The sequence below is a fragment of the Petromyzon marinus genome, chromosome 4 (assembly GCF_048934315.1).
Source record: "Petromyzon marinus isolate PM22_M1 ecotype Great Lakes invasive population chromosome 4, UKy_Petmar_22M1.pri1.0, whole genome shotgun sequence".
NCBI lineage: Eukaryota > Metazoa > Chordata > Hyperoartia > Petromyzontiformes > Petromyzontidae > Petromyzon > Petromyzon marinus.
Window position 1 is genome coordinate 688,273 of NC_133670.1, and position 24,313 is coordinate 712,585.

The 24,313-nt window shown below is 49.4% G+C and overlaps 2 protein-coding genes across 9 annotated transcripts in view; both read right to left on the reverse strand.

The window, feature by feature from the left end:
• The window catches only part of LOC116938859 (uncharacterized), a 79,679-nt gene extending 69,705 nt beyond the window's left edge, over window positions 1–9,974 (reverse strand). For 2 of the 4 annotated variants that reach the window (XM_032946587.2, XM_032946585.2), the window contains exon 1: window positions 6,962–9,974. In XM_032946587.2, the coding sequence (XP_032802478.2) occupies window positions 6,962–7,018 (57 nt within the window). In that variant the 5' untranslated portion in view covers window positions 7,019–9,974. Of the gene's footprint in view, window positions 1–489; window positions 828–6,961 lie in introns of those variants that run through there. The other 2 variants (XM_032946588.2, XM_076054263.1) reach the window with 2 other exon arrangements.
• Window positions 9,975–13,546: 3,572 nt separating this feature from the next.
• LOC116938860 (uncharacterized) lies at window positions 13,547–24,216 on the reverse strand. 5 transcript variants are annotated; one of them, XM_032946593.2, is made up of 5 exons: window positions 24,015–24,216; window positions 22,343–22,380; window positions 20,159–20,263; window positions 18,846–19,007; window positions 13,547–16,097 (listed from the first exon to the last, which is right to left on the reverse strand). In XM_032946593.2, exons 2-5 carry the CDS (start codon window positions 22,368–22,370, stop codon window positions 14,989–14,991), a joined length of 1,404 nt encoding a protein of 467 aa, XP_032802484.2. In that variant the 5' UTR covers window positions 22,371–22,380; window positions 24,015–24,216; the 3' UTR covers window positions 13,547–14,988. The 5 variants fall into 5 exon arrangements, with proteins under 5 accessions (XP_032802484.2, XP_032802481.2, XP_032802480.2 ...); XM_032946590.2 differs by lacking the exon at window positions 24,015–24,216 and adding an exon at window positions 21,681–21,774 and having other exon boundaries at window positions 13,547–16,094; window positions 22,343–23,984; XM_032946589.2 differs by lacking the exon at window positions 24,015–24,216 and adding an exon at window positions 21,681–21,774 and having other exon boundaries at window positions 22,343–23,981.
• Between the last annotated feature and the right edge of the window lie 97 nt (window positions 24,217–24,313).

A 24,313-nucleotide genomic window follows, 5' to 3' on the forward strand; every position in this document is an offset into this window, starting at 1 on the left:
ACATCACAGGGTCGCGAGACGTTTGTTTCGCTAGCCACTTGGGGAGGCCTGCATCCAGCAGTGGATGGACCATGGATGATGATGTTGTTATAAACGTCACGATTCTGCTTTGGTTCCTGCCCAACGCGTTAAAGAGCAGCAGCAGCAACACCTTATCTCACCTTATCTCGTCAACTGCTCCCTGTTTAACATCATCTATGGGGGTGCTATTTGTTGCTGGCCGTTAGACCTGTTGGGCCTTTTGGGCTCACCCGGCGACTTTGTTCGAGTTATACACCCCACACACACACACACCACACTGTACACACACACCACACCGTACACACACACACCGTACACACACACCACACCGTACACACACACCACACCGTACACACACACCACAACGTACACACACCACAAAGTACACACACACCACAACGTACACACACACCACAAAGTACACACGCACACCACACCGTACACGCACCCCACACGCACACCGCACACCTTCTGAATGCGAAGTCGGCCACGTTGTGTGCGGGGTACCGATCGGTAACGCCATGAGTACCTGGCACTGCGGATTACACTCCACGCCCCGGGCCGCCTTTTCCTCCTCGCTAATGCTCCTGTTGTTGTTGCTGCTGCTGGTGTTGTTTACATACCGCACCAGGTACTAGACCGTTCTTGTTTGAGGCCGAGTCGACCTAGGGGGAGCCCAGGACCAGTTCAAGGCTAACCACTTGGCATGGATGACAGCCCTGGGGACTGGCGAAGAGGTGGTGGCGGTGTGAGGGGGAACGAGGTGATGTGAGGATGGGGGGTGATGGGGGCGGGGATAGGGGTGATGGGGGAGGGGATGTGGGTAATGGGTATGATTGGGTTGATAGAAGGATGTGGAGGGTGATGAGGTGGGGAGATTTGCCGCGGGTCTAATTGTAGGTTTTTTCTCCTCGCGTTTGTAAAATGGTTTTGTCTCCATGACCGCTAACCGCATGCCATGAAACCGGTAAAAAAAAGCCGGTTACCGGTTTTGCCGCACAGAGAGATGCAATGGCTCGCGTTAATTAACACAGCTTGTGCCCGATTAAAATGAGCTCAGGTAAAGCCGCCCCGTGGTGCCCACAATGGGGCGAGTTCCGCCGAACTCCCCATCCTGACCATGTGGGGGTGTCCCATCGATGGGTTCGCCACGGCCGCCACGGCACTGTTGGGTCGGCGGGTGGAGGAGTGGTGGGGTAAGGCGTGGGATCCCACCCAAGGTGTGGGGTAAGACGTGGGATCCCACCCATGGTGTGTGGTAAGACGTGGGATCCCACCCATGGTGTGGGGTAAGGCGTGGGATCCCACCCATGGTGTGTGGTAAGACGTGGGATCCCACCCATGGTGTGGGGTAAGGCGTGGGATCCCACCCATGGTGTGTGGTAAGACGTGGGATCCCACCCAAGGTGTGGGGTAAGGCGTGGGATCCCACCCATGGTGTGTGGTAAGACGTGGGATCCCACCCATGGTGTGGGGTAAGGCGTGGGATCCCACCCATGGTGTGTGGTAAGACGTGGGATCCCACCCAAGGTGTGGGGTAAGGCGTGGTATCCCACCCACGGTGTGGGGTAAGGCGTGGGATCCCACCCATGGTGTGTGGTAAGGCGTGGGATCCCACCCATGGTGTGTGGTAAGACGTGGGATCCCACCCAAGGTGTGGGGTAAGGCGTGGTATCCCACCCACGGAGTGGGGTAAGGCGTGGGATCCCACCCATGGTGTCGGGTAAGGCGTGGGATCCCACCCATGGTGTGTGGTAAGACGTGGGATCCCACCCATGGTGTGGGGTAAGGCGTGGGATCCCACCCATGGTGTGTGGTAAGACGTGGGATCCCACCCAAGGTGTGGGGTAAGGCGTGGTATCCCACCCACGGTGTGGGGTAAGGCGTGGGATCCCACCCATGGTGTGTGGTAAGGCGTGGGATCCCACCCATGGTGTGTGGTAAGACGTGGGATCCCACCCAAGGTGTGGGGTAAGGCGTGGGATCCCACCCACGGTGTGTGGTAAGACGTGGGATCCCACCCATGGTGTCGGGTAAGACGTGGGATCCCACCCATGGTGTGGGGTGAGGCGTGGGATCCCACCCATGGTGTGGGGTAAGGCGTGGGATCCCACCCATGGTGTCGGGTAAGGCGTGGGATCCCACCCATGGTGTGGGGTAAGGCGTGGGATCCCACCCATGGTGTCGGGTAAGGCGTGGGATCCCACCCACGGTGTGGGGTAAGACGTGGGATCCCACCCATGGTGTGGAGTAAGACGTGGGATCCCACCCATGGTGTGGGGTAAGGCGTGGGATCCCACCCATGGTGTGGGGTAAGGCGTGGGATCCCACCCATGGTGTGGGGTAAGGCGTGGGATCCCACCCAGCCATGGATACCCACCCTGCCATGGATGCCCACCCAGCCATCTGTCCACCTCTCACAACGCGTCCGATTCAACGTGCAAGGGAGGAGACGGCATATACCGACTCCCGAAGAGGACTTTCGGCCAGCAGTGGCGCGCGAGCGTGCAATGGCAATGCTTCTGCACATTTCCCCTTGCGACTTAGAAAAGAAACGAGGGCAGATTGAGATACAAATAGAGCAATGGATTTTGGTATGTGTCTGTGCGGAGCTTTGCGTGGTGGATTCTCTCGGTGTTCTCAAGGCTTTTCCATTCGCAACTTGACCATGACCAGTTGATGTGTTTAGTTTGTTGCCCTTCCCCGGCACCTCCGATTCGCACGGTTGGCTTACGTACGTTGCGAAAGAAGTTCAACGTGCATATGTATATTTTTTTCCGTTTTGTTCATGTTGCTGCGGTAACCAGGTTTCCATTGTGTAACTGGTCCCTATAAAAAAAATGGATTTATTTACAATCTTATTTTATATTTTTAGGGCGCCTTAACTCAAGGTGCTTCATACTAAAGTTTAAAAGCTGTAACAAAAACGGAGTGATTTAGATGGCAAGGGCAGTGCAATGGCCGAGGATGAATGACCGTAACAGAGGGCACGTGAGGTCATGAAGAAAGGGCTCAAGGGGAGGGACGGGACAGGATGGATGGGCGGGGAAAGAGGAAGCGAATGGGCAATGGAGAAGAGGTCTTCATAGAGGAACAGAAGGAGTCTTCTTTGGTTCTTTCGGTAAAGTCACGTAGAATGAGAATAAAATAATAAATTGATAAAATAAAATAACACAATAATATTCTCACGACGTTTCACCATACAGTCTCGTCCCTTCACCTGATGAAGGCCGCTTGTGTTGTGGCCGAAACGTCGTGAGAATATTATTGTGTTATTTTATTTTATCAATTTATTATTTTATTCTCATTCTACGTGACTTTACCGAAAGAACCAAAGAAGATGAATCATTGCAGTCACGAAAGCTTTAAATAGAAATTGAACAGAAGGAGGTTAAGGTCAGGACTACTTTATGTACAGGGGCAGTGTTGAGTCTGTGGGCAGTGTTGAGTCTATTGGCAGTGTTGAGTCTATGGGCAGTGTTGAGTCTATGAGCAGTGCTAGTCTGTGGACAGTGTTGAGTCTTCGGGCAATGTTGAGTCTACGGGCAATGTTGAGTCTACGGGCAGTGTTGAGTCTACGGGCAATGTTGAGTCTATGGGCATTATTGAGTCTACGGGCAGTGTTGAGTCTATGAGCGCTATTAAGTTAAGGAAGGGTAGGGGGTGAGAGGTGGACGCGATAGAGGGATGCGTTGGGCTATAGGGGAGGGACGCGAAGGAGTGGAGAGGGGAAGCGAATGGGCAATGGAGAACAGGTCTTTAGCTGTGCCAAAATAAACCCAAATCAAAAGTAAATTATACAGGATGTTGTATACGATGAACGTCAAAACAAAGAAAAAGATCCCCCCCTTCCCCCTATATCCTTGGCAGAATTGGGGCAAGTGCTTTTAGCAAGCATCTTTGAAGGCCGGCAAAGCACACGGGGGTGTGGGTGGCCAACACCACGGCCGACCACCTTTGTCTCCCCAGTTTGGATGTTTGCTACACACTGCACCAGGTACTCATTTAATTATAAGTCAACATAGGGGAGGCCCAGGGGGCCGTCCATAAATGACGTCATGTGATTTTGGACGATTTTTGACCCCCCCCCCCATCGTCACACGGCGTCACAAAAAAAGTCAGACCCCCCCCCCTCAAATATGACGTCACAAAGCTCTGACCCTCCCCAAAAAATAAAACATACTTCAAATCGCTTTAATCTATTGTCATTGCAGTGCGTATTTAATGTGCCGCTGCACTCTAATTAAGTAGAACGTGTTGTATATATTTATTTAAAGTAGCGCATTTTGATGTGACGTCACATTTCTCAAACCCCCCCACCCCTCCCTAGGTGCGTGACGGCCCCCAGGACCGGTTCATACAATCGTCACTGCTGTTGGTGGTCGTGAGCGGGAATCGACATTGGTTTGTCGGGCTCGTAGCGCAGCGCGCTAACCACTACACTGCCACTTCCCAGTATAAGATGAATGTCACAACCCAACACACACGAGTCATTAAGTGGAGCGCACACCACATACTGCACCCAGCTGTCGTGCCCGTGAGTTTCATGGTGGAGTTCAAGACGAGCGGAGTGCTTCTGTGTCTGCGAGATCATTTCATATCTAAGTGTAACCTCGCCAAAAGTGTTATACGACATATATAACCAGTAAGACTAAGATAGTCGTGTACGTTTGAACACAAATGGCTAAAACGATTTAATGAAATAATCTTCCATACTTGGAACTATCGGTAGCATGTATACTGTTCCTGTGACACATTATTCTACAAGTTCACGGCCCGCTCTTACAACATCACCTCTCTTCTTCTCCTGGCTTAACTGCTCCCGCCCTTCAACTCTCCCTTACCTGCCCTTCAACTCCCAAGCATGCCCTTCAACTCCCTTAACAGCTTCGACACAGCGTCTCATCGGCGGAGTCAGGCTTGTTTGAATGAAATTTGGTGAACTATCGGATGTCACAGGCAAGGTCCCCGGCCTCTGCTAGCTATGGGTCTCCTGCTTCGAGGAAAGAGCGTGTATAGGTATGTGTACGCAGTGTATACTATACTCTTTGGTTCTTTCGGTAAAGTCACGTAGGTATAAAATAAAATAAATCACGACGTTTCGGTCGCAACACAAGCGCCCGTCATTAGGTGAGAGCATGATCTCTCACCTGATGACCGACGTGATTTATTTTATTTTATACCTACGTGACTTTACCGAAAGAACCAAAGAGTATGAATTCCTGCGGTCACAAAAGCTTCAAATCAAGATTACGTATATACTGTATATCTATTTATAGCGACTTGCTTACCGTTTCTCTGTTTATCCTCTGTTTTATCCTTTTTGTTTGTTGATGTAAATTTCTGACCTGCCCCTACTGGACATCTGTGAAAAAGAGCTTCATAGCTCATCGGATTCCTCCAGTTTAAATATTATGATTCTGATGTCTTGTTAAAGCGGCTCTAATCCGCGGTGGCGAGATGTTAACTCCATCGCCTGGTTTGCAGGAGGTCGTGGGTTTGATCCCGATCCTGACGCCTGTACATTTGGAGTTTGCATGTTCTTCCGGTGGTCGAGTGGATTTTTCTCCGGGACTTTAGGTTTTTCCCTCCACATTTAGAATCAACATCGCGCGTTTAGAATATTTGGCTACGATCAATTTCCATATGATAAGCCACTTCGTTGAGCTTTCATTTGTGGCCAGGTCGCTTCTGACAAATAACTAATTAGCTCGGTGCGCCTTACCTGGTAAAATATATTTTTTTCGCTGTTATAGTTTAGTTTGATTTCTCTCAAATCCGACCAGAGAGCCGATTGATCCACAGTCAAAAGCTACCTTCAAATAAATCTAAGCCACATGCAGTGGGCGGTCGAACTCGCAGTGCAGTTCTGCAAGTAGGCAGAGTGCAAGCACAGCATCCATCGTAGATCGATCACAAGCCTCACAGCCCAACTAATCACCCGGTCTGTGTATAGCCAATGAAGAACAAGTGTTGGACATTCCCATTTCCTACAGCGAGCCCCGTTCCTACAGTGAGGCAGAGCAAGCCTATCCATATAAAACCATTTAAATGCTGTACGTCATCGCAACCAGCAACCAGTCACAACACTCTCACGTTTCCTTCATCATCATCCCAAGCTCCTCATGCTACCAAAGACAAACATCCCCCTTATAGCCTGAACAGACGTTTGGGTTAAGTGCTGTTAGCGAGCACATATTCATTACCAGCACGGCGCACGAGGGGGTCGGTGGCCAGCACCACGCCCGGCCGCATTTGTCCCCTGGTGGCGATGTTTACACACCACACCAGGTACTTATTTGAGGTTGAGTTGACCTAGGGGAGGAGGTCAAAGAAACCCAGTTCAGATAATCGTGGCCGTGGAATCGAACTCGGGCGCCACGTTCGTAGCGCAATGCGGAGACCACTGCACTAAACACGTACAAAGATACGGATCTGCATATAGCCTGAACAGACTCTTGGGGCAACTACTGCTACTCATTTTATTTTAACAGGTAAGGTCCACTGAGCTAAGTGAATTGGCAACAAATGATAGCTCAACGAAGTGGCTTATCATGTGTTTATAGTAACCAAATACTCTAAACGAATGTTGATTCTAAATGTGGCGGGGAAAACTGGAGGACCCGGAGAAAAAGAGAGAATATTGCCACAAATAATCTCAACAAAGTGGCTTTTTAGTTTGGAAATTTATAGAAGCCAAATGCTCTCAACGTATGTTTCTAAATGTGGAGGGAAATCAGAAGACCTGGAGAAATATCCATGCGCCCACGGGGAGAACATGCAAACTCCTAATATACAGCAGCAGGCATCAGGGTCGGGATCGAACCCACGCGCTCCTGCATACAAAGCGGGGGAAATAATATCTCGCCACCACGGCGAATGCTGTGATTGAGCACCTCGGTGGAGACCGGGTACCTGCACCCAGGTGTTGGCAGGGTACCTGCAGGGCTGACTCTGCTGCCGAGGCCTCCTGATCGCTGTTCCGTCCACGTTCCATGGCGCCGCCGCCTCGCGCTAGTGGAGCGAGGGTGCCTCTGGGGCCTGCGGACTCGCGGTGAGTGAGCAGGGTGAGCCGTCTCTCACCGTCCCACGTCACTCACCGCGGAATGTGCCCCAAGGCTCTTTGGCGGTAACTCCGCTCACGCACAGGGTGGTGGTGGTGACACTTTTGCCTCACAACCAGAAGGACCTGGGTTCGATTCTTCACCTGGGTGCCTTTCTCTGTGCGAAGTTTGTTTGTTCTCCCCCTGTTCTGTGGAGTGTATGTTCTCTTTCCGTTCTGTAGAGTGAGGGAGTGCAATGTGTGTGTTTTCCCCTGTTCTGGTGAGAGTGAATGGAGTTTGTGTGTTCTTCCCCTGTTCTGCAGTGAGAGTGAGTTTGTATGTTCTCCCCTTGTTCTGTAGAATGAGTGGAGTTTGTGTGTTCTCACCCTGTTCTGTGGAGTGACAGTGAGTGAGTGTAGTTTGTGTGTTCTCCCTCTGTTCTGCAGTGAATTGGTGGAGTGTGAATGATATCGCCCCCTGTTATGGAGAGTGAGTGTGCTGAGTTTTTATTCTCTGCGTTTGTTCTGCACGTGTTTCCTCCGGGTTCTACAGTTTCCGCCCATAGCTACAAAAACATTTCCACTTTGTAACTATAATAACCTAAATGACCCCATTCTGAAATTTACGCTGCAAATTACTCAATTGGGATTACACAGCAGCAGTACTTGTCAGGACCCTCCTAAAATATATTCTTGAGATTCAGTCAGGCTTTATTCCTGGTTAAGCAGCGCAGTGGTAATAATAATTTCACTCGTTAAGAAATGCAAATACAGGTCACACGGCATTGCTCACCGACCTACTCGGCCCACGTAGGAGGTTCTTGAATCTGGCATTTGAACTAATTATATTTCAATTAGGGGTTTCTACCTGTCCGGGAATCGGCATCTATGTTTGGCTGGCAGCACATGATTTGTACCAAGATCTGGTGGCATCGTCTTGAACTTTAATTTAGTAGGAAAAGGCATTTGAAGACTTTCACCGAAGAGTATTATAATCGTGATAATTGGACACTGAATCTTACCAGTGGAAATTTTTCTTGCAATAACCGGGGGTTGATTCAGATACTCAGTGAGCCTGAAAATATTTCTGCACCCGAAATAGCGGATTAAGTGTACCTCTCACTATGAATGGGGATACGAGTCACGTGCCTTCGCCAATCTTACAGGGAGCCGGAAAAAATATTCGGTGACAAATCTGCAATCCCTGAAAACAGCATACAGAGCGTGAACCTAAATGCAAGCGCGTGTTCATTGCTAGAGAGTATACGGCTCTGTATAAGCACAAACCGGTAACCTTATGAGACCTCCTTTGCCAGAAACAAGATATAGGAATAGGTTTTACCCTTTTAACTGACACAAAAACTGACACCTTTATTCAAGGCATCATGTTTGCAATGACCACAACACAAGCAGTCAAAATGCAAACAAAAAAGACAACTCTGATAATAATATGCACTGTCCTTGAATTTGATTGGTCCACACCCGAGACAGCTTTTCTTAGAGCCTAGTCTCCATTGGTGTTGGACCAGAAGACGCCAAAAGACATTTTGACTGCTTGTGTTGTGGTCATTGCAAACATGATGCCTTGAATAAAGGTGTCAGTTTTTGTGCCAGTTAAAAGGGTAAAACCTATTCCTATAAACCGGTAACCGTTTGAAACCAGATTTTTTTTTGCCTATCGGTAACTCCATCCTGCTCTCTCGAGTTCTCGCCTTGCTAAATAAAACAGACTTGAGCATGTACATGGATGGATCGATAAATTATCCTTATGGTGGTACCCCGGGGTACCAAATAATACAAAATGGCAGAGGCAATTAAATATTTTATTTCTGGGACACTATTTTTTCCAGGGGTGTACTTAACTCCGCGACCTGGGGTACCAATCAATCTGAAATCAGTGCTACTCCTCGATGTCGAAACGCCAAACATTAGCATAAAACGAACGTTATCGAAAAATTCAACTTTGTATAGTGCATCGTGTACAGATCGTCGAGATGAGTCGAATGCCGCATCGCCGACCATCAACAGACTAAAAATTACTGTATCACGGAAATTATGCGAGAGCCGGGCTACTATGGTACCCCGGGGTACCGCCATAAGGTTCAATTATGCGTCGTACATATCTTTTGTTAACCCACGCCTGGCTCCAGAGAGCCACGGCTCAAAGCCATGAGCTTAACTTGTGCCTGCTCTGAGCACAGTGCCTGCCACTCTCAGGATTCCCATGAGGCTGAGCCAGAGCCAGAACCGCACGGTGGCTGAGTCGCTCAACTGACGCAACTTTGAAACGAATTGAGCGACTCAAGCCCGAGCCGAGTCTCAGTGTTAGGTTGGGGCCGAGCCATGACCAGTGAAGCAGTGAAGCATCTAGCCAGCCCTTAACGGATGACGAGAGCACCCGGAGAGCTGGATACTAACTACTCAGTATGGCGAGTCCTCGCTTTTAACGCGTGGTATTCATACAACACGTTTTCGCTGTAATGCGGTTCTTCCATTCGGGAATGCACAACGCGGAACGCGCTCATTATAACTAAACTAAACTGAAATACAAATGATTTATTTTACCAGGTAAGGCCCACTTAGCCATATAGCTCTTTTTCAGAAGTGACCTGGCTACGAATGATAGGTCAAGGGGCCGTCCATAAATGACGTCACGCGATTTTGTACGATTTTTGACCCCCCCCCTCGCACACGGCGTCACAAAAAGACAGACCCCCACACATATGACGTCACAAAGCTCTGCCCCCCCCCAAAAAAATATATAAAACATGCTTCAAATCGCTTCAAACTATAGTCATTGTAGTGCGTATTTAATGTAGGAGAAAACATGTATTAAAAAGTATATTTAATTAAGTAGAACGTGTTGTCTATATTTATTTAAAGTTGCGCATATTGATGTGACGTCACATTTCTCAACCCCCCCCCCCCTCGTCACACATCGTCACAAATGTCTGACCCCCCCCCCCCAGGTGCGTGACGTCATTTATGGACGGCCCCCAACGAAGTGGCTTATCACGTGGAAATTTTAAGCAGCCAAATACTCAAAAATCATGTTTCTAAATGTGAAGGGCCCGGAGAAAAATCCAGGGTTAGGATCGAACCCACGACCTCCTGTATACCAGGATAGGTCGTTAACATCTTAACAGAACACACACCGATATAACGCAGAACATGCCCTGTTATAATGTGGTTTCTGGGCGGTCGACGACTAACTACTCTCTTGAGCTGCACAGCTGAGCGGAGTGATACCGCAATGCAGCGGCGTACCTTCAATTATTTGTCCCGCCATCTTACTGCGTGTAACTCACCATCATATCTCGCCAAACTTTATCGTTACATTATTTATGGGGCAATTGTTTGCACTTTTGGTCTGAACAGCATTTGGTCCCAGAAACGTTTAAATTTCGGCACCAAATTCACAGTCTACTAGTTCTGCGTTTCGTCAGTTTTGTATGGTGCGGAGGCCTGGACATTGGTTCAAGCAGATTTGGATCAGCTGCAGTCCTACCACACGCGATGCTAAAGGTGCCTCCTTGGCATCCAATGGGACTGAATGGGGGGTGGGAGGGGTGGGGCTGGGTGGGGAGGGGCTGGTCACCCCGTGGTGCCCTTATAAAACTCAACGTTTAACCTACAGTGAGGGAAAAAAGTATTTGATCCCCTGCTGATTTTGTACGTTTGCCCAATGACAAAGAAATGATCAGTCTATAATTTTAATGGTAGCTTTATTTGAACAGTGAGAGACAGAATAACAAAAAAATCCAGAAAAACGCATGTCAAAAATGTTATGAATTGATTTGCATTTTAATGAGGGAAATAAGTATTTGACCCCTCTGCAAAACATGACTTAGTACTTGGTGGCAAAACCCTTGTTGGCAATCACAGAGGTCAGACGTTTCTTGTAGTTGCCACCAGGTTTGCACACATCTCAGGAGGGATTTTGTACCACTCCTCTTTGCAGATCTTCTCCAAGTCATTAAGGTTTCGAGGCTGACGTTTGGCAACTCAAACCTTCAGCTCCCTCCACAGATTTTCCATGGGATTAAGGTCTGGAGACTGGCTAGGCCACTCCAGGACCTTAATGTGCTTCTTCTTGAGCCACTCCTATGTTTGCTTGGGCCGTGTGTTTTGGGTTATTGTCATGCTGGAATACCCATCCACGACCCATTTTCAATGCCCTGGCTGAGGGAAGGAGGTTCTCACCCAAGATTTGACGGTACATGGCCCCGTCCATCGTTCCTTTGATGTGGTGACGTTGTCTTGTCTCATTAGCAGAAAAACACTCCCAAAACATGTTTCCACCTCCATGTTTGACGGTGGGGATGGTGTTTTTGGGGTCATAGGCAGCATTCCTCATCCTCCAAACACGGCGAGTTGAGTTAATGCCAAAGAGCTCCATTTTGGTCTCATCTGACCACAACACTTTCACCCAGTTGTCCTCTGAATCATTCAGATGTTCATTGGCAAACTTCAGACGGGCATGTATATGTGCTTTCTTGAGCAGGGGGACCTTGCGGGCACTGCAGGATTTCAGTCCTTCACGGCATAGTGTGTTACCAATTGTTTTCTTGGTGACTATGGTCCCAGCTGCCTTGAGATCATTGACAAGATTCTCCCGTGTAGTTCTGGGCTGATTCCTCACCGTTCTCATGATCATTGCAACTCCACGAGGTGACATCTTGCATGGAGCCCCAGGCCGAGAGAGATTGACAGTTCTTTTGTGTATCTTCCATTTGCGAATAATCACACCAACTGTTGTCACCTTCTCACCAAGCTGCTTGGCAATGGTCTTGTAGCCCATTCCAGCCTTGTGTAGGTCTACAATCTTGTCCCTGACATCCTTGGAGAGCTCTTTGGTCTTGGCCATGGTGGAGAGTTTGGAATCTGATTGATTGCTTCTGTGGACAGGTGTCTTTTATACAGGTAACAAGCTGATATTAGGAGCACTCCCTTTAAGAGTGTGGTCCTAATCTCAGCTCGTTACCTGTATAAAAGACACCTAGGAGCCAGAAATCTTTCTGATTGAGAGGGGGTCAAATACTTATTTCCCTCATTAAAATGCAAATAAATTTATAACATTTTTTACATGTGTTTTTCTGGATTTTTTGTTGTTGTTATTCTGTCTCTCACTGTTCAAATAAACCTACCATTAAAATTATAGACTGATCATTTCTTTGTCAGTGGGCAAACGTACAAAATCAGCAGGGGATGATATACTTTTTTCCCTCACTGTATTTTATTTCTCCACAACTGTTTCTCCATAACTATTGAAAGGTGCTTTGCATCCTATCAGCAGAGGGTTATTAATCAAGGTCGTGATGTCCAGCAAGGTACCTGCTGATTGGAAAGACAGTATAATTGTTTCTCTGTTCAAAGGGAAAGCATCCCGTACAACATGCATCAATTATAGACCTATATCCGTACTTTCAGTACCGGGAAAGGTTTTTCACATGTACTTCTGGGCCAGCTGCAACCACACTCCTAACAAAACACCATCGCCCACAGCAATCAGTATTCACAGCTTGGTCAATCTAAGATGAATGCTGTGTCCATTCCTCCTAGTTCCAGAACTGCACCGTGAGTTCGACCACCCATGGCATGTCACTTACATTGATTTGAAGGCAGCTTTTGACTCAGTGGATTGATTGGCTCTCTGGTCTGCCTTGATTGGAATTGGGGTCCCTGGCATCCTCCTGGACCTTGTGAAGGATCTGCATGCAGGCACGTGCAAATATTCGTGTCGGGTCCGGTTTTTCACTACAATTCGAGACCACATCTGGAGTACATCAAGGATGCATCCTTGCACCGGCGCTCTTCTGTCAGGCGATCGACTGCATATTTGAAAAGATGACCCATGACCTTGAAGTCAGGATTGGCCGGCACTACTTAATTGACCTCGACTCTGCTAATAATGCAGCCTTATTTGTTCAGAGCCCTAAACATTCACACCAGTCCTCCACCATTTCCACAACCATCCATGAAAAATGGCACTAAATGTTTTGTGGAAGAAAACAAAAGTTCAGAACTTAGGCTGCAGACCTCCAGCACTCTGCATAATCAAAGGCAATGCTGTCGAAGCAGTGGAGGAATTTCTCTACCTGGGATCTGTACAGACAACTGATGGATGATGTAGACCTGATATCATGTGCCGGATAGGTCTGGCCTCAGGAATAATGGTCTGAACTTTATTTGGTCCCAGAAATGTTTAAATCTGGGCAGTGCTGTTTTATCAGTTTTGTTGTATCGTGCAGAGGCATGGACATTCAAGCTGATTTGGATTGGCTGCAGTCCTTCCACATGCATATAGTGACACAGCTATCACTTTTTGAATACGTCGCCCATCTGGATGTGCAAACGTCAGCAAATAATACACTTCAGTTGGCGATTGACGTTCGAAGTGGACTGCGACTCTCAAAGGAATGGCGCCACCCCCGTGGTCGCTTCCCGTGATCCATGGATTAAACAAATTACTCGAGACGCCGGTTTATGGCAGCCAAAGCAGTTTATGTGAATACTGTCACAAGAGGTCACAAGTTTGGCGCAACGGTCCTTCGCAGACTATGCATGATGAATGAATTAATGTTGTAACTCGCTGACCTGCCAGCCCCTACTGGACATCTTTGAATAAGAGCTTCATAGCTCATCTGATTCATTTTCCAAGATACATAATCGGATTCCAATAATAAAATAATAAAGTGTCACGAGAAACGATTCCACAACAAAGCTACATTTAAAACAACCTTTACTTTGTTACAAACGGAATAAATTCAATCAGACACACTTTGCAAAAAAGCCTTGCGCACACTCATAACGTACTCGATCTCATCTCACGCACGGACACCCAGCCTCTGCCACAATCCAATAAAAACTGACTGCGAACCAATCACTCATCATGCTGATATTAACCAATCAAAAAAAGGGGGCCTTTCACATATTAACCCATGGGATTACTCGATCCAGGGATTACTCGATCCATGGATCACATGCCAATTAATCGACATAGTGATTAACCCTGGATGAATTGATACTCTCACATGGCTATTGGATCTACTGTAAACAGAATCAATACAAAAGATACCTTGAATCAGATTCCACAAGTCCATATATGGGATAAGACACGTCCCTACGGGCAACGTCACTCGTACTTTCTCCCATGTGGAAATAGACATGACCTTACGGGAAACACCATGCCTACTTTCTCCCATATATGGACAGATACAAGTCCCAACAGGCAACGTCATGACTACTTTCTCCCATATATGGGGGGAAACACGACCCTACGGGCAATACCATGCCGACCGTCTCCCAAATATTTGAACAGAGACACCCCTACAAGCAACGCCGCACCTACTTTCTCCCATGATGGACAGATACGTCCCAACAGGCAATGCCACGCCTACTTTCTCTCATATATGGACAGATACAAGTCCCAACAGGCAACGCCATGACTACTTTCTCCCATATATGGGGGGAAACACGACCCTACGGGCAATACCATGCCGACCGTCTCCCAAATATGTAAACAGACACCCCTACAAGCAACGCCACACCTACTTTCTCCCATGTGGAAATAGACATGACCTTACAGGGAACACCACGCCTACTTTCTCCCATATATGGACAGATACAAGTCCCAACAGGCAACGCCATGACTACTTTCTCCCATATATTGGGGGAAACACAACCCTACGGACAATACCATGCCGACCATCTCCCAATATGTGAACAGAGACACCCATACAAGCAACGCCCCCCCCTCTTTCTCCCATGATGGACAGATATGTCCCAACAGGCAATGCCACGCCTACTTTCTCCCATATATTGGAAGACACCCTTATGGGAAACACCACAGCTACTTTCTTATATGTATGGGCTGATGGGTTATTTCGTGGGGTATCCGATTGTATCGTATTACAGCACCCCTGTCACTTGCACGTCTCCGTCCTCGCATGGATCTTCTCATGCCGGCGCAGATCGCCCAGCTGCACGAAGGACTTGCTGCACAGTGCGCAACGGTGCGGCTTCTCGCCAGCATGGTAGCGCCGGTGTGTCTTGAGGTAGGAGAAGTCCGAGAAGGCCTTCCCGCACTCGGTGCAACGGTGCGGTCGCTCGGTGGCGTGCGCTGAGCGCGCGTGACGCCGCAGCGCGTGCGGGTAGGAGAACGCACGGCCGCACTCCCGGCACGCGTGCGGTCTGCCACCGGTGTGCGCGCGCTCATGCGCACGCAAGTTGCCCGACTGGGAAAACGACTTCCCGCAGGCTGCGCACACGTGCGGCCTGTGGCCTACGTGCGTCCGCCCATGCCGGCGCAGACCCGACGCATTGGCGAATGACTTGGCGCACTCACGGCAGACATGTGGCTTGGCCCCAGCCCGCAGGGCAACAGCCGGACCCGCCGAGGCCCCGACCTCATCCGTCGAGCCATCAACGTCGTCGTCTGAGGCGTCCGCGGCGCAGCCCTCCTCGCCGGCCCCCTCCGGCAGGCGACGCTCGGCATGTTGCGTAAACTCGGCTGGGCGGCAGAACCCTTCGCCGCAGGAAAAGCAAGCGTGCGGCTTCTCCTCCGCCGTCCGGGCGGTCTCTGCCGTGGCTTCGCGTCGCTTCGTCCGCCGGCGTGGCTCGAGAAGCCCTCGGTCGCAACCGAGCGGCGCCTCAGCACTCGCTGCCCCCGTCGCGTGAGTCCGCTCGTGCCTCTTGAGATTCGTGACGTCGGCGAAAGTCTTGCCGCACTCGCTGCAGGCATGCGGCCGCTCGCCCGAGTGGGTGCGCGCGTGGCCCCGCAGCGTGTGCCGGTACGCGAAGGCCTTCCCGCACTCGATGCATGCATAGGGCCTCTCTCCCGAGTGCGTGCGCCGGTGCTTGCGCAGGTTGCTCGACTGTGTGAAGGCCTTGCCGCACTCGCGGCAGACGTACGGCCGCTCGCCCGTGTGCGTCTTCAGGTGGCGCTGTAGGTTGCTCCGGTGGTCAGTGTTGTAGGGGCACAGGAAGCACTGGAATGGCTTCTGCCGTTGTCCGGTGCCGTCCGCCGTCTCTGCTGCGGGGAAGAATCATGATCAGAATCTTTATTCAGAAAATCCAATGAGATATGAAGCTCTAATCTAGCCGTCCAGTAGGGGCTGGTGTGTCAAGTGAGTTACAACAAATACGAAAATCGATATGAGCACAAAGTAGAGAAAAGGTAAACAAGTTATTATAAATAAAGAAAAATCCATTATACAGGCAGTCATCGACTATGAATGGGTTACGTTCCTGGGACCCATTCATAAGTCGATGTTTTAGTATCTTTGAACTAAACATTGAATTGTACATAAGGTTAAATAATAAAGAGAAGCATTGTGAAACTCCTAAATAAAAATAAATTTGTATGCAATACTTAATATCGTGGGCTTATCGTTTACAATTTCGACCGATCGTGGGCAACTTCTCTGGAAACCAAATTTAGCTATTTCGGTGGTTTGTTTTAGCCTTTCGCGGATATACTGTACACAAGTATTACTCGAGACGCTTCTCGAGTGATGGTGTTGTGTGGCTGATACTGTGGTGTAGGGCAGGCGAGGGACGGGAGGCAGTCAGTGACACCTCAACCTTTGCCGTGCAAGCTCTCGCGGACAGAGACAAGCACCCCCTGTATAGCCTATTAACAAACTGTTGGGACAAGTGCTGTTAGCGAGCACCTATGAAGGCCGGCATGGCACAAGCGGGTGGGTAGCCAGCACCACGCCCGGCCGCCTTTGTCTCCTCATTGGCGATGTTTACACATTGCACCAGGTAACCATTTGAAGCCGAGTTGACCTAGCGGAAGCCCAGGACCGATTTAGATAATAATCGGTCCTGGGCTTCCCCGATTCAGATAATCATCACTGGTGTTGGGCTTGAGCTGGAATCAAACTCGGATTGCCGGGTTCGCGCTAACTGCTTCGCTACCGTTCCCTACTCACGGACAAACACACACACCCATGTTGGATCATCATCGGTAAGTACAGCATATATTTAGTATTAATACTATTACATGTTTATTACAATTATATAGTTTTTAGTTCATTTGCATTACAGTACAGTACTTATGTAGTGGCTTCGAATTAGGTGCACACACACACAGCTTGGAGGCAACACTATTTATTAGAACGGTAAGTAATATAAAAGTGTACATAAGGTGGTGACCACCTTTCTCAACTCACTAACACTCTGGAACACTATACAGCGAGACCCAGGCAGGCAACGGGCTGCCTGGTCCCAGACGACGACCCAGGACTTGAGGATCGATGATGTCGTCTTCACTTCGGGGTTGAACAGCCCCGCTCTGCATTCACACCCAGCTTATAATCGCTCCGGCGTGGCCGGCTCCGCCTAGGTCACGCCTCCCTTCCCCCACCTCTGGGAAGGTCGGGGTCCTCCACCACGTGACCCCCCAGGCACTCCCTTGAGGCCCCCAGCCCTCGTACAGGTCGACACAGTAGTGACGTCCTATGTCACTACACTTATATCAATTGTCATGTCTATTTTTAGTTACCGTGTACCTAACCCTATTATTTATTTATTGAATAAAGCGGTTTGGGCGTTTGCGGCACTTTACAAGAACATAACTCCACCGATATTCAAGGGTTTTTATATATCGTATATAAAAAAAATGAAGTAACATAAAAATATATATCTGTTTCATTTTCATTTACCTTGAGTCCTGGAGGATCACTCCGCCGAACAAAATAGTTTTACGAATCAGTTCAAAGTATAACCGAACATTCGCAAGTCGGATGGTTAAAAATCATAACATCGAATGGCGGTTCGTTTGTAAGTGCCGATGTTTGTAAGACGGATGCTCATATCGCGGGGACTGCCTATATTTTTTTTACAAATTACACAAGCACATGCATTCCTTCCGATTTATCAACAGAAAATGTAAAGGCAGCAAAACAACAACAGTCCCAGACCACATCAAGACAACACACAGTCCCTCAAAATGTAACTATTGATACACGGGTCATGTTCAAAGTTACAAATCACATTTGCTTGCGGAGCTGGATTTAGCCGATGCTGTGCATATCTCGTTAGTATTCTTTATTGTGATTAACGCTCGTTACCTAGAAAAGCGTCCCTGAGAGACGCGGAGAGAGCTGGAGTGCTCACGCGATTACGCCAAGTCCTCTCTTAACACGCGGGGTTTACACAACACATTGTCACTCTAACACGGTTGTTCCATAAGGGAACAGTTTCCACACAACGCGGAACATGCACTCCATTAGAACGTGAAAGACTCCCCGTCATAACGTGGAACACGCCAGTTATAACGTGGAACGCGCACCCCGTTATAAAGCGGAAGGCGACCCGTTATAATGCACAACGCGCGCTGTTATTCCGCGGTTTCTGAGCGGTTGACGATGAACTTTCTTGAGCTGTGCGGCTGAGCTGTACCGTGATAAAATCTGAAATTATACATTAACGCACCGATATACCCTAATTATATATATTTCTTCCTGCCTCAGTAGTCCACCTGCTGTATTTTTTCACCTGAAGACAATTGCTTATGTTGCGATCAAAACGTTGATTTTTTTCTTTTTCTATCTATGTGACTTTACCGAAAGACCCAAAGAGTATACCCCAGTTATTTGTCGCACCATCTCACCGCATGCGTGTAGTACATCATATCTTGCTAAACTTTATCGTCACGTTTTTTTATGGGGAAACTGTTTTCGCTTAACGCGGCACTTTTCATGGAACACATCTATCACTGCCTTAAAAGAGGAATTACTGTGCATCAGATCGCGTGTCGTGACTTAAAACTCACCAACACATGGGGCGGCAGGGTGGTGGGGCAGCGCTTGTTGTGTCTCACAGCAAGAATCGCCCGAGTTTGATTCCCGACTCGGGCGCCGTTCTGTGAGGAGTCTATACGTTCTCCCCCTGTTCTGCATGGGTTTCCTCCGGGACCTCCGGTTTACTCCCATAACTGAAACAAAAACACACAATGTTACTGACATTGTATGCATGTTGAACTTTTTTCGCACCATACATAGTCAACCGTGCTAAAATTTGTAATCCCTCGTTATTTACGAACTTGCTATTCGCCTATTTGGCTATCCGCCAATCGCATCTGAAATTCTTCTCAACTGTGTGTCAAACACGACTCTAGATCAAACATGACTTGATATCATTCATCATTAATTTGAATGTAAGAACCAACTTTTTTCTGATACAGACACCATATATTCTGCTACTAAAAATGAAAAATTCAAGGCTTCACGCAAAACACAAGGATGTTCTAGAGGTCCCCTGCCTTACCTGACACCACAAAGACAAAGACCCACCGTATAACCTTCAACAGACCGTTAGGGAAAGTGCTGTGAGTGAGCACCTAAACTATTAAAACTAGGTTTATTTTACCAGGTAAGACCCACTCAGCTATATAGCTCTTGTTCAGAAGCAACCTGGCCACAAATGATAGCTCAAGGAAGTGGCTTATCATTAAATGTAAATGTATAGCAGCAAACTACCCTAAAACACATGTTTCTAAATGTGCAACCACGGGAAGAACATGCAATTTTTAAATATACAGGCGTCATGGTCAAATCAAACTCATGACCTGTAGATAGTTAACATCTCGCCACCGCGGCGCCCCTATTGAGGCCTTTGTCCCCCAAATGTGGATGTGTACACACCACACCAGGTTCTCATTTAAGGCTGAGTCGACCTATGATGGGCTCAACTGGCTCCAAAGTCAAAGATCCCCCATATAGCCTAAGCAGACTTTTTTGGTAAGTGCTGTTTTCGAGCACCCACGAAGACCGGCATGGTACACGAGGGGGTGTGGCCAGCACCACGCCCAGCCGCCTTTGTCTCCCCAGTGGTGATGTTTACTCATCGTACCAGGTACTCATTTGTGGCTGAGTCAACCTATGGGAGGCCCAGGACTGGTTCAGATAATCGACACTAGTGTTGGTGATCGTGAGCGGGAATCAAACTTGGGTCGTTAGGTTCAGAACGCAACGCGCTTACCACTGCGCCACCGCTCCCCACAATGAGCGAGCCCACTTCCATGCCTTTGTCACCACAATGCCGTGACTCACCCGCCTCCTCACCTTTCCCCACCCGCCTCCTCACCTTTCCCCACCCACGTCCCAATGCTCGGCGTCTCTTCGCACTCCTGCTTGACGCTCACTGCTCCGGGTAAACGTGAGTCCGCCCCACGCGCTTCCCGCTCCGTGCCTGCATGTGAAGACCACTCGTCACCATCAACAATCATGGTCCTGACAACCTAATACCAGTGGACTGCTGGCGCCATTCCTAGAGCACGAGGCTATCACGACAAAAGGCGCTCCGTTTCACGAAGCATGTAGTAGTTTCACAGCAGGAAGCGATGATTACTACAGTGTGTTATCCATGAGGTTTTTTTTTCAGTTAGATCGTGTGAATATAAATGTGTCATTAAACCTGCTACCACCCGACACAGCCAATTAGTAAAATTTGGCACGTAAACAAAACATACCAAGTAGTTATTAGTTCAGCACACCGGTGTTTTGGAGAGATTAAACCTACAACATTTACAATTCGAGTATGACGTTTCGCCGGTAATTACAACAATGCTCATCAGGCGACAGCCAGAATTGTGGATAAATCCTCCTGTTTCGGTCTTAAAAATAGAGAGATAAATGTGATAGCTTCACTGTGAGCCGACCAAATGAGAAGCCCAGAGAGGGGTTTAATGTTGTCATATAAATTACAACGGATATCTATTATTATTTGGGTTATTCACAGTTAATCAACATCCCACGAACAGGAATTAGCAAATTTGGCAAATTTTGACGACGCTGGCACATGATGGCCTTACTTGATTCGAATGTCAACGTTCACTGAGGAGACAGCACGTAGTAGTTTACAGTTAACAGCGCATAGTAGTTTACAGTTAGCGCCACACACACACACCGCAGTGATAGTCTGGGTGGTCTGCTGGGTTAGATCCATGAACTTCTTCCCTGCAACAAGCAGGCCACTTGAGCCGCATCACCACCAGGGTTCTCATTCCCTCTGAATGAACATCGGGTCACGTGATTCTGATGCTTCTACACATGTGGCTCACCGAGCGGCATGCTCTGACGGGAAGGGGTAGGAGGAACGCAAAGGGCGGCAGGGTGGTAGATATGGGAAGTGGAGGACCCGGAGAAAAGCCATGCAACACAAGGACACATGCAATTTCCATGAGGCGCCCGAGTCAGGACTCAAACCTTCTTGCTGTGAGCCACGAGCATTACCACTCCGCCGCCGCCGCCCTGCCGCCCACGTTGATAGATCGGATACGGAACGGCTTGCTCATGGTCACTGCTGGCGCCAGGGACTCCATGAGAGACTGCTCTGGAGGGTATTGCTCTGCTCTTCCGGGCCGTTTAGGCACTTTGGAAGAGATGGGAGGTAACCAGGGCCGTCTATAGGGGGGTGCGGGGCCCGTGGCAAACCCCACTGTGTGGGCCCCCCGGATGCCTTCAAACTAAACGGGAAGTATTACATCTGACAGCGTGACGTCAAAGTGCGGAGGCCCCCAAAGCGCGGGGCCCTGGGAAGTCGCCCTGATTCACTGTACCCTAGCGATGGCTCTGGGTGGCGCGTCACGCATCGCAGGAAGAAGTACCTGGGTTCGATTCCCGACTTGGGAGCCTGTATGCGTGGAATATGTATGTTCTCCCCCCTGTTCTGAGTGGGTTTCCTCCGGATTCTCTGGTTCCCTACCATAGCAAAAAAAACATACACTATGTAACTATAATTAACCAAATAACCCAATACTTAAAATTGCACTGCAAATTGCTCCATCGGGATTACACAGCAGCAGCACTTGGCAGGACCCTCCTAAAACGATTGAGATTCAGTTAGGCTGTATTCCTGGGCAAACAACGCAAGCGATAATAATTTCGCTAGCTATTAATTGCAAATACAGGTCAAACGCCATTGTTCTGCCCACATAGGATGATGTTCTTGAGTCTGGCATTTGAACTTATATTTCAATTAGGGTTGCTACCTAATTCGAGTCTGTATGTTTTACCCCTGTTCTGCATGGGTTTCCTCAAAAGCAAAAAAAAATACAGTGTAACTGGTATTGGCCAAAAAAATCCCAATGCTGAAAAAATTACGCTGCAAATCACTTAATTAGGATTACACAGGAGAAGCATCACCTACTACCGCGAAAACCTGGCAGGACCCTCGTGAAAAAGACTCACTGAGGCTTTCCTGGGTAAAATAGTATAACAGTAAAAATAAACACTCAAATGTGTAAATACTGCGAGGTGTTCACCGAACCTGATGCGAGTGCCAGGGATTGCTCCATCGCTCATTCTCTGCAAGGCAAAACGGCGAGAGGAGGCGAATTGGTGGCATGGACTCGTGCTCGGCTCATCTCACAAACGCGTTCGAGAACCAAACCCTTGAACTAAACATCTCACTTACAACATCCCTGCGTCTCTCACTCTCCCGAGTCTCACTCTCAGGGTCCGCGCCCATTCACACCGGCGATTCTTTAGCCTCTCGCGATTCCGCGTCTCGATTCTCCCGCGTCTCCGAGTCCGTGGTGCCCGCGTTTTAGGAATCGATTCTCTAAGGATGTAAACATCAAAATAGCGCCTAACCGCCAACGTTTCGGTCGACTGCCCTGATTCAGTGCGGCCAAAGAAGTTGGAAGACTCGCGTTCACCAGACGGACTCGCAGGTCACAACAGCACTCTCCCACTCATTTCTCCCACTCACCACTGCATGTCACAACACACTCGGTGAACGCCACAACGGCGCTTGTGCCAGGCTAGGTGCACTTTGAGGAAGGCGGTCACGAAACAGAGCCAGGTGCCACGGGTTGATTGACTGAGATGAATGGCAGATGCACCACCCGTACCCCCTACTGTGCCAACTTTCTGCGTTTTAGCTGCCCGGGGCTACGCTCGTTGTTGTGAGGGTCGCTCCTCTGCCCTCCGTTGTTGTTGGAGGGCGACTGCCTCCAACTGCCCAGTAGCATCCTTCACGAGCCTCCTCCACAGAGGCCGATCGTGCCACGGCAAGTCCACTTAGCTCCATATCCTCCTGCACCACATCACTCCATCTCTTCTCTAGCCCGTGCCGCGCCCGTTTAGCCCCCTCCTATCCGGTAAAACACAAGCTTCTTGGGCAGCGTGCGGTGGCTGGGTCACGTATCCCGCATGGCCGGCCACCGCAGCCTCGGCTCACTCACAAACTTATTCAAGCACCACACTGAAGGTCACAACACCACACCCACTCACCGACCCACCTACTGGTTCACCAGACCACTCAACCTCACACTGGCTCACCCGACCACTCACCCACACACACTGGCTCACCCGACCACTCACCCACACACTGGCTCACACAACCACTCATTCACACACACTGGCTCACCCAACCACTCACCCACACACTGGCTCACCCAACCACTCACCCTTACACTGGCTCACCCAACCACGCATTCACACACTGGCTCACCCTACCACTCACCCACACACTGGCTCACCCAACCACTCATTCACACACTGGCTCACTCTACCACTCATCCACACACACTGGCTCACCCTACCACTCACCCACACACTGGCTCACCCAACCACTCACCCACACACACTGGCTCACCCAACCACTCACCCACACACTGACTCACCCTACCACTCACCCACACACACTGGCTCACCCAACCACTCACCCACACACACTGGCTCACCCAACCACTCACCCACACACTGACTCACCCTACCACTCACCCACACACACTGGCTCACCCAACCACTCACCCACACACTGGCTCACCCTACCACTCACCCACACACTGGCTCACCCAACCACTCACCCACACACTGGCTCACCCAACCACTCACCCACACACTGGCTCACCCTACCACTCACCCACACACACTGGCTCACCCAACCACTCACCCACACTGGCTTACCCCGTCCACTACACTCGCTCACTCACCTCGTGCACCTTTTCTGCTTCTCCCCCCCCCCCGCCAAAGCTCTTGCTCAGTCCAACACACGCGGCGCTGTCTCTCCGTCACGCGGCGAATTCTATCCGCGTTGTTTGCTGTTGGGCGCGCTGGGCCCCGTGGCTTCGCTGCACCACGAACGAGAGGGGGGCGGGGATGAATCGAGAGGGGGGGGGGGCGGTGAATCGAGAGGGGGGGGGGAGTAAATCGACTCCAGCGATTCGTTAGACCGCGGAAGAATCCCCTGAGGGTCCGCGGTCATTTGCCCGCTTGCAGCGAACGACTGAGA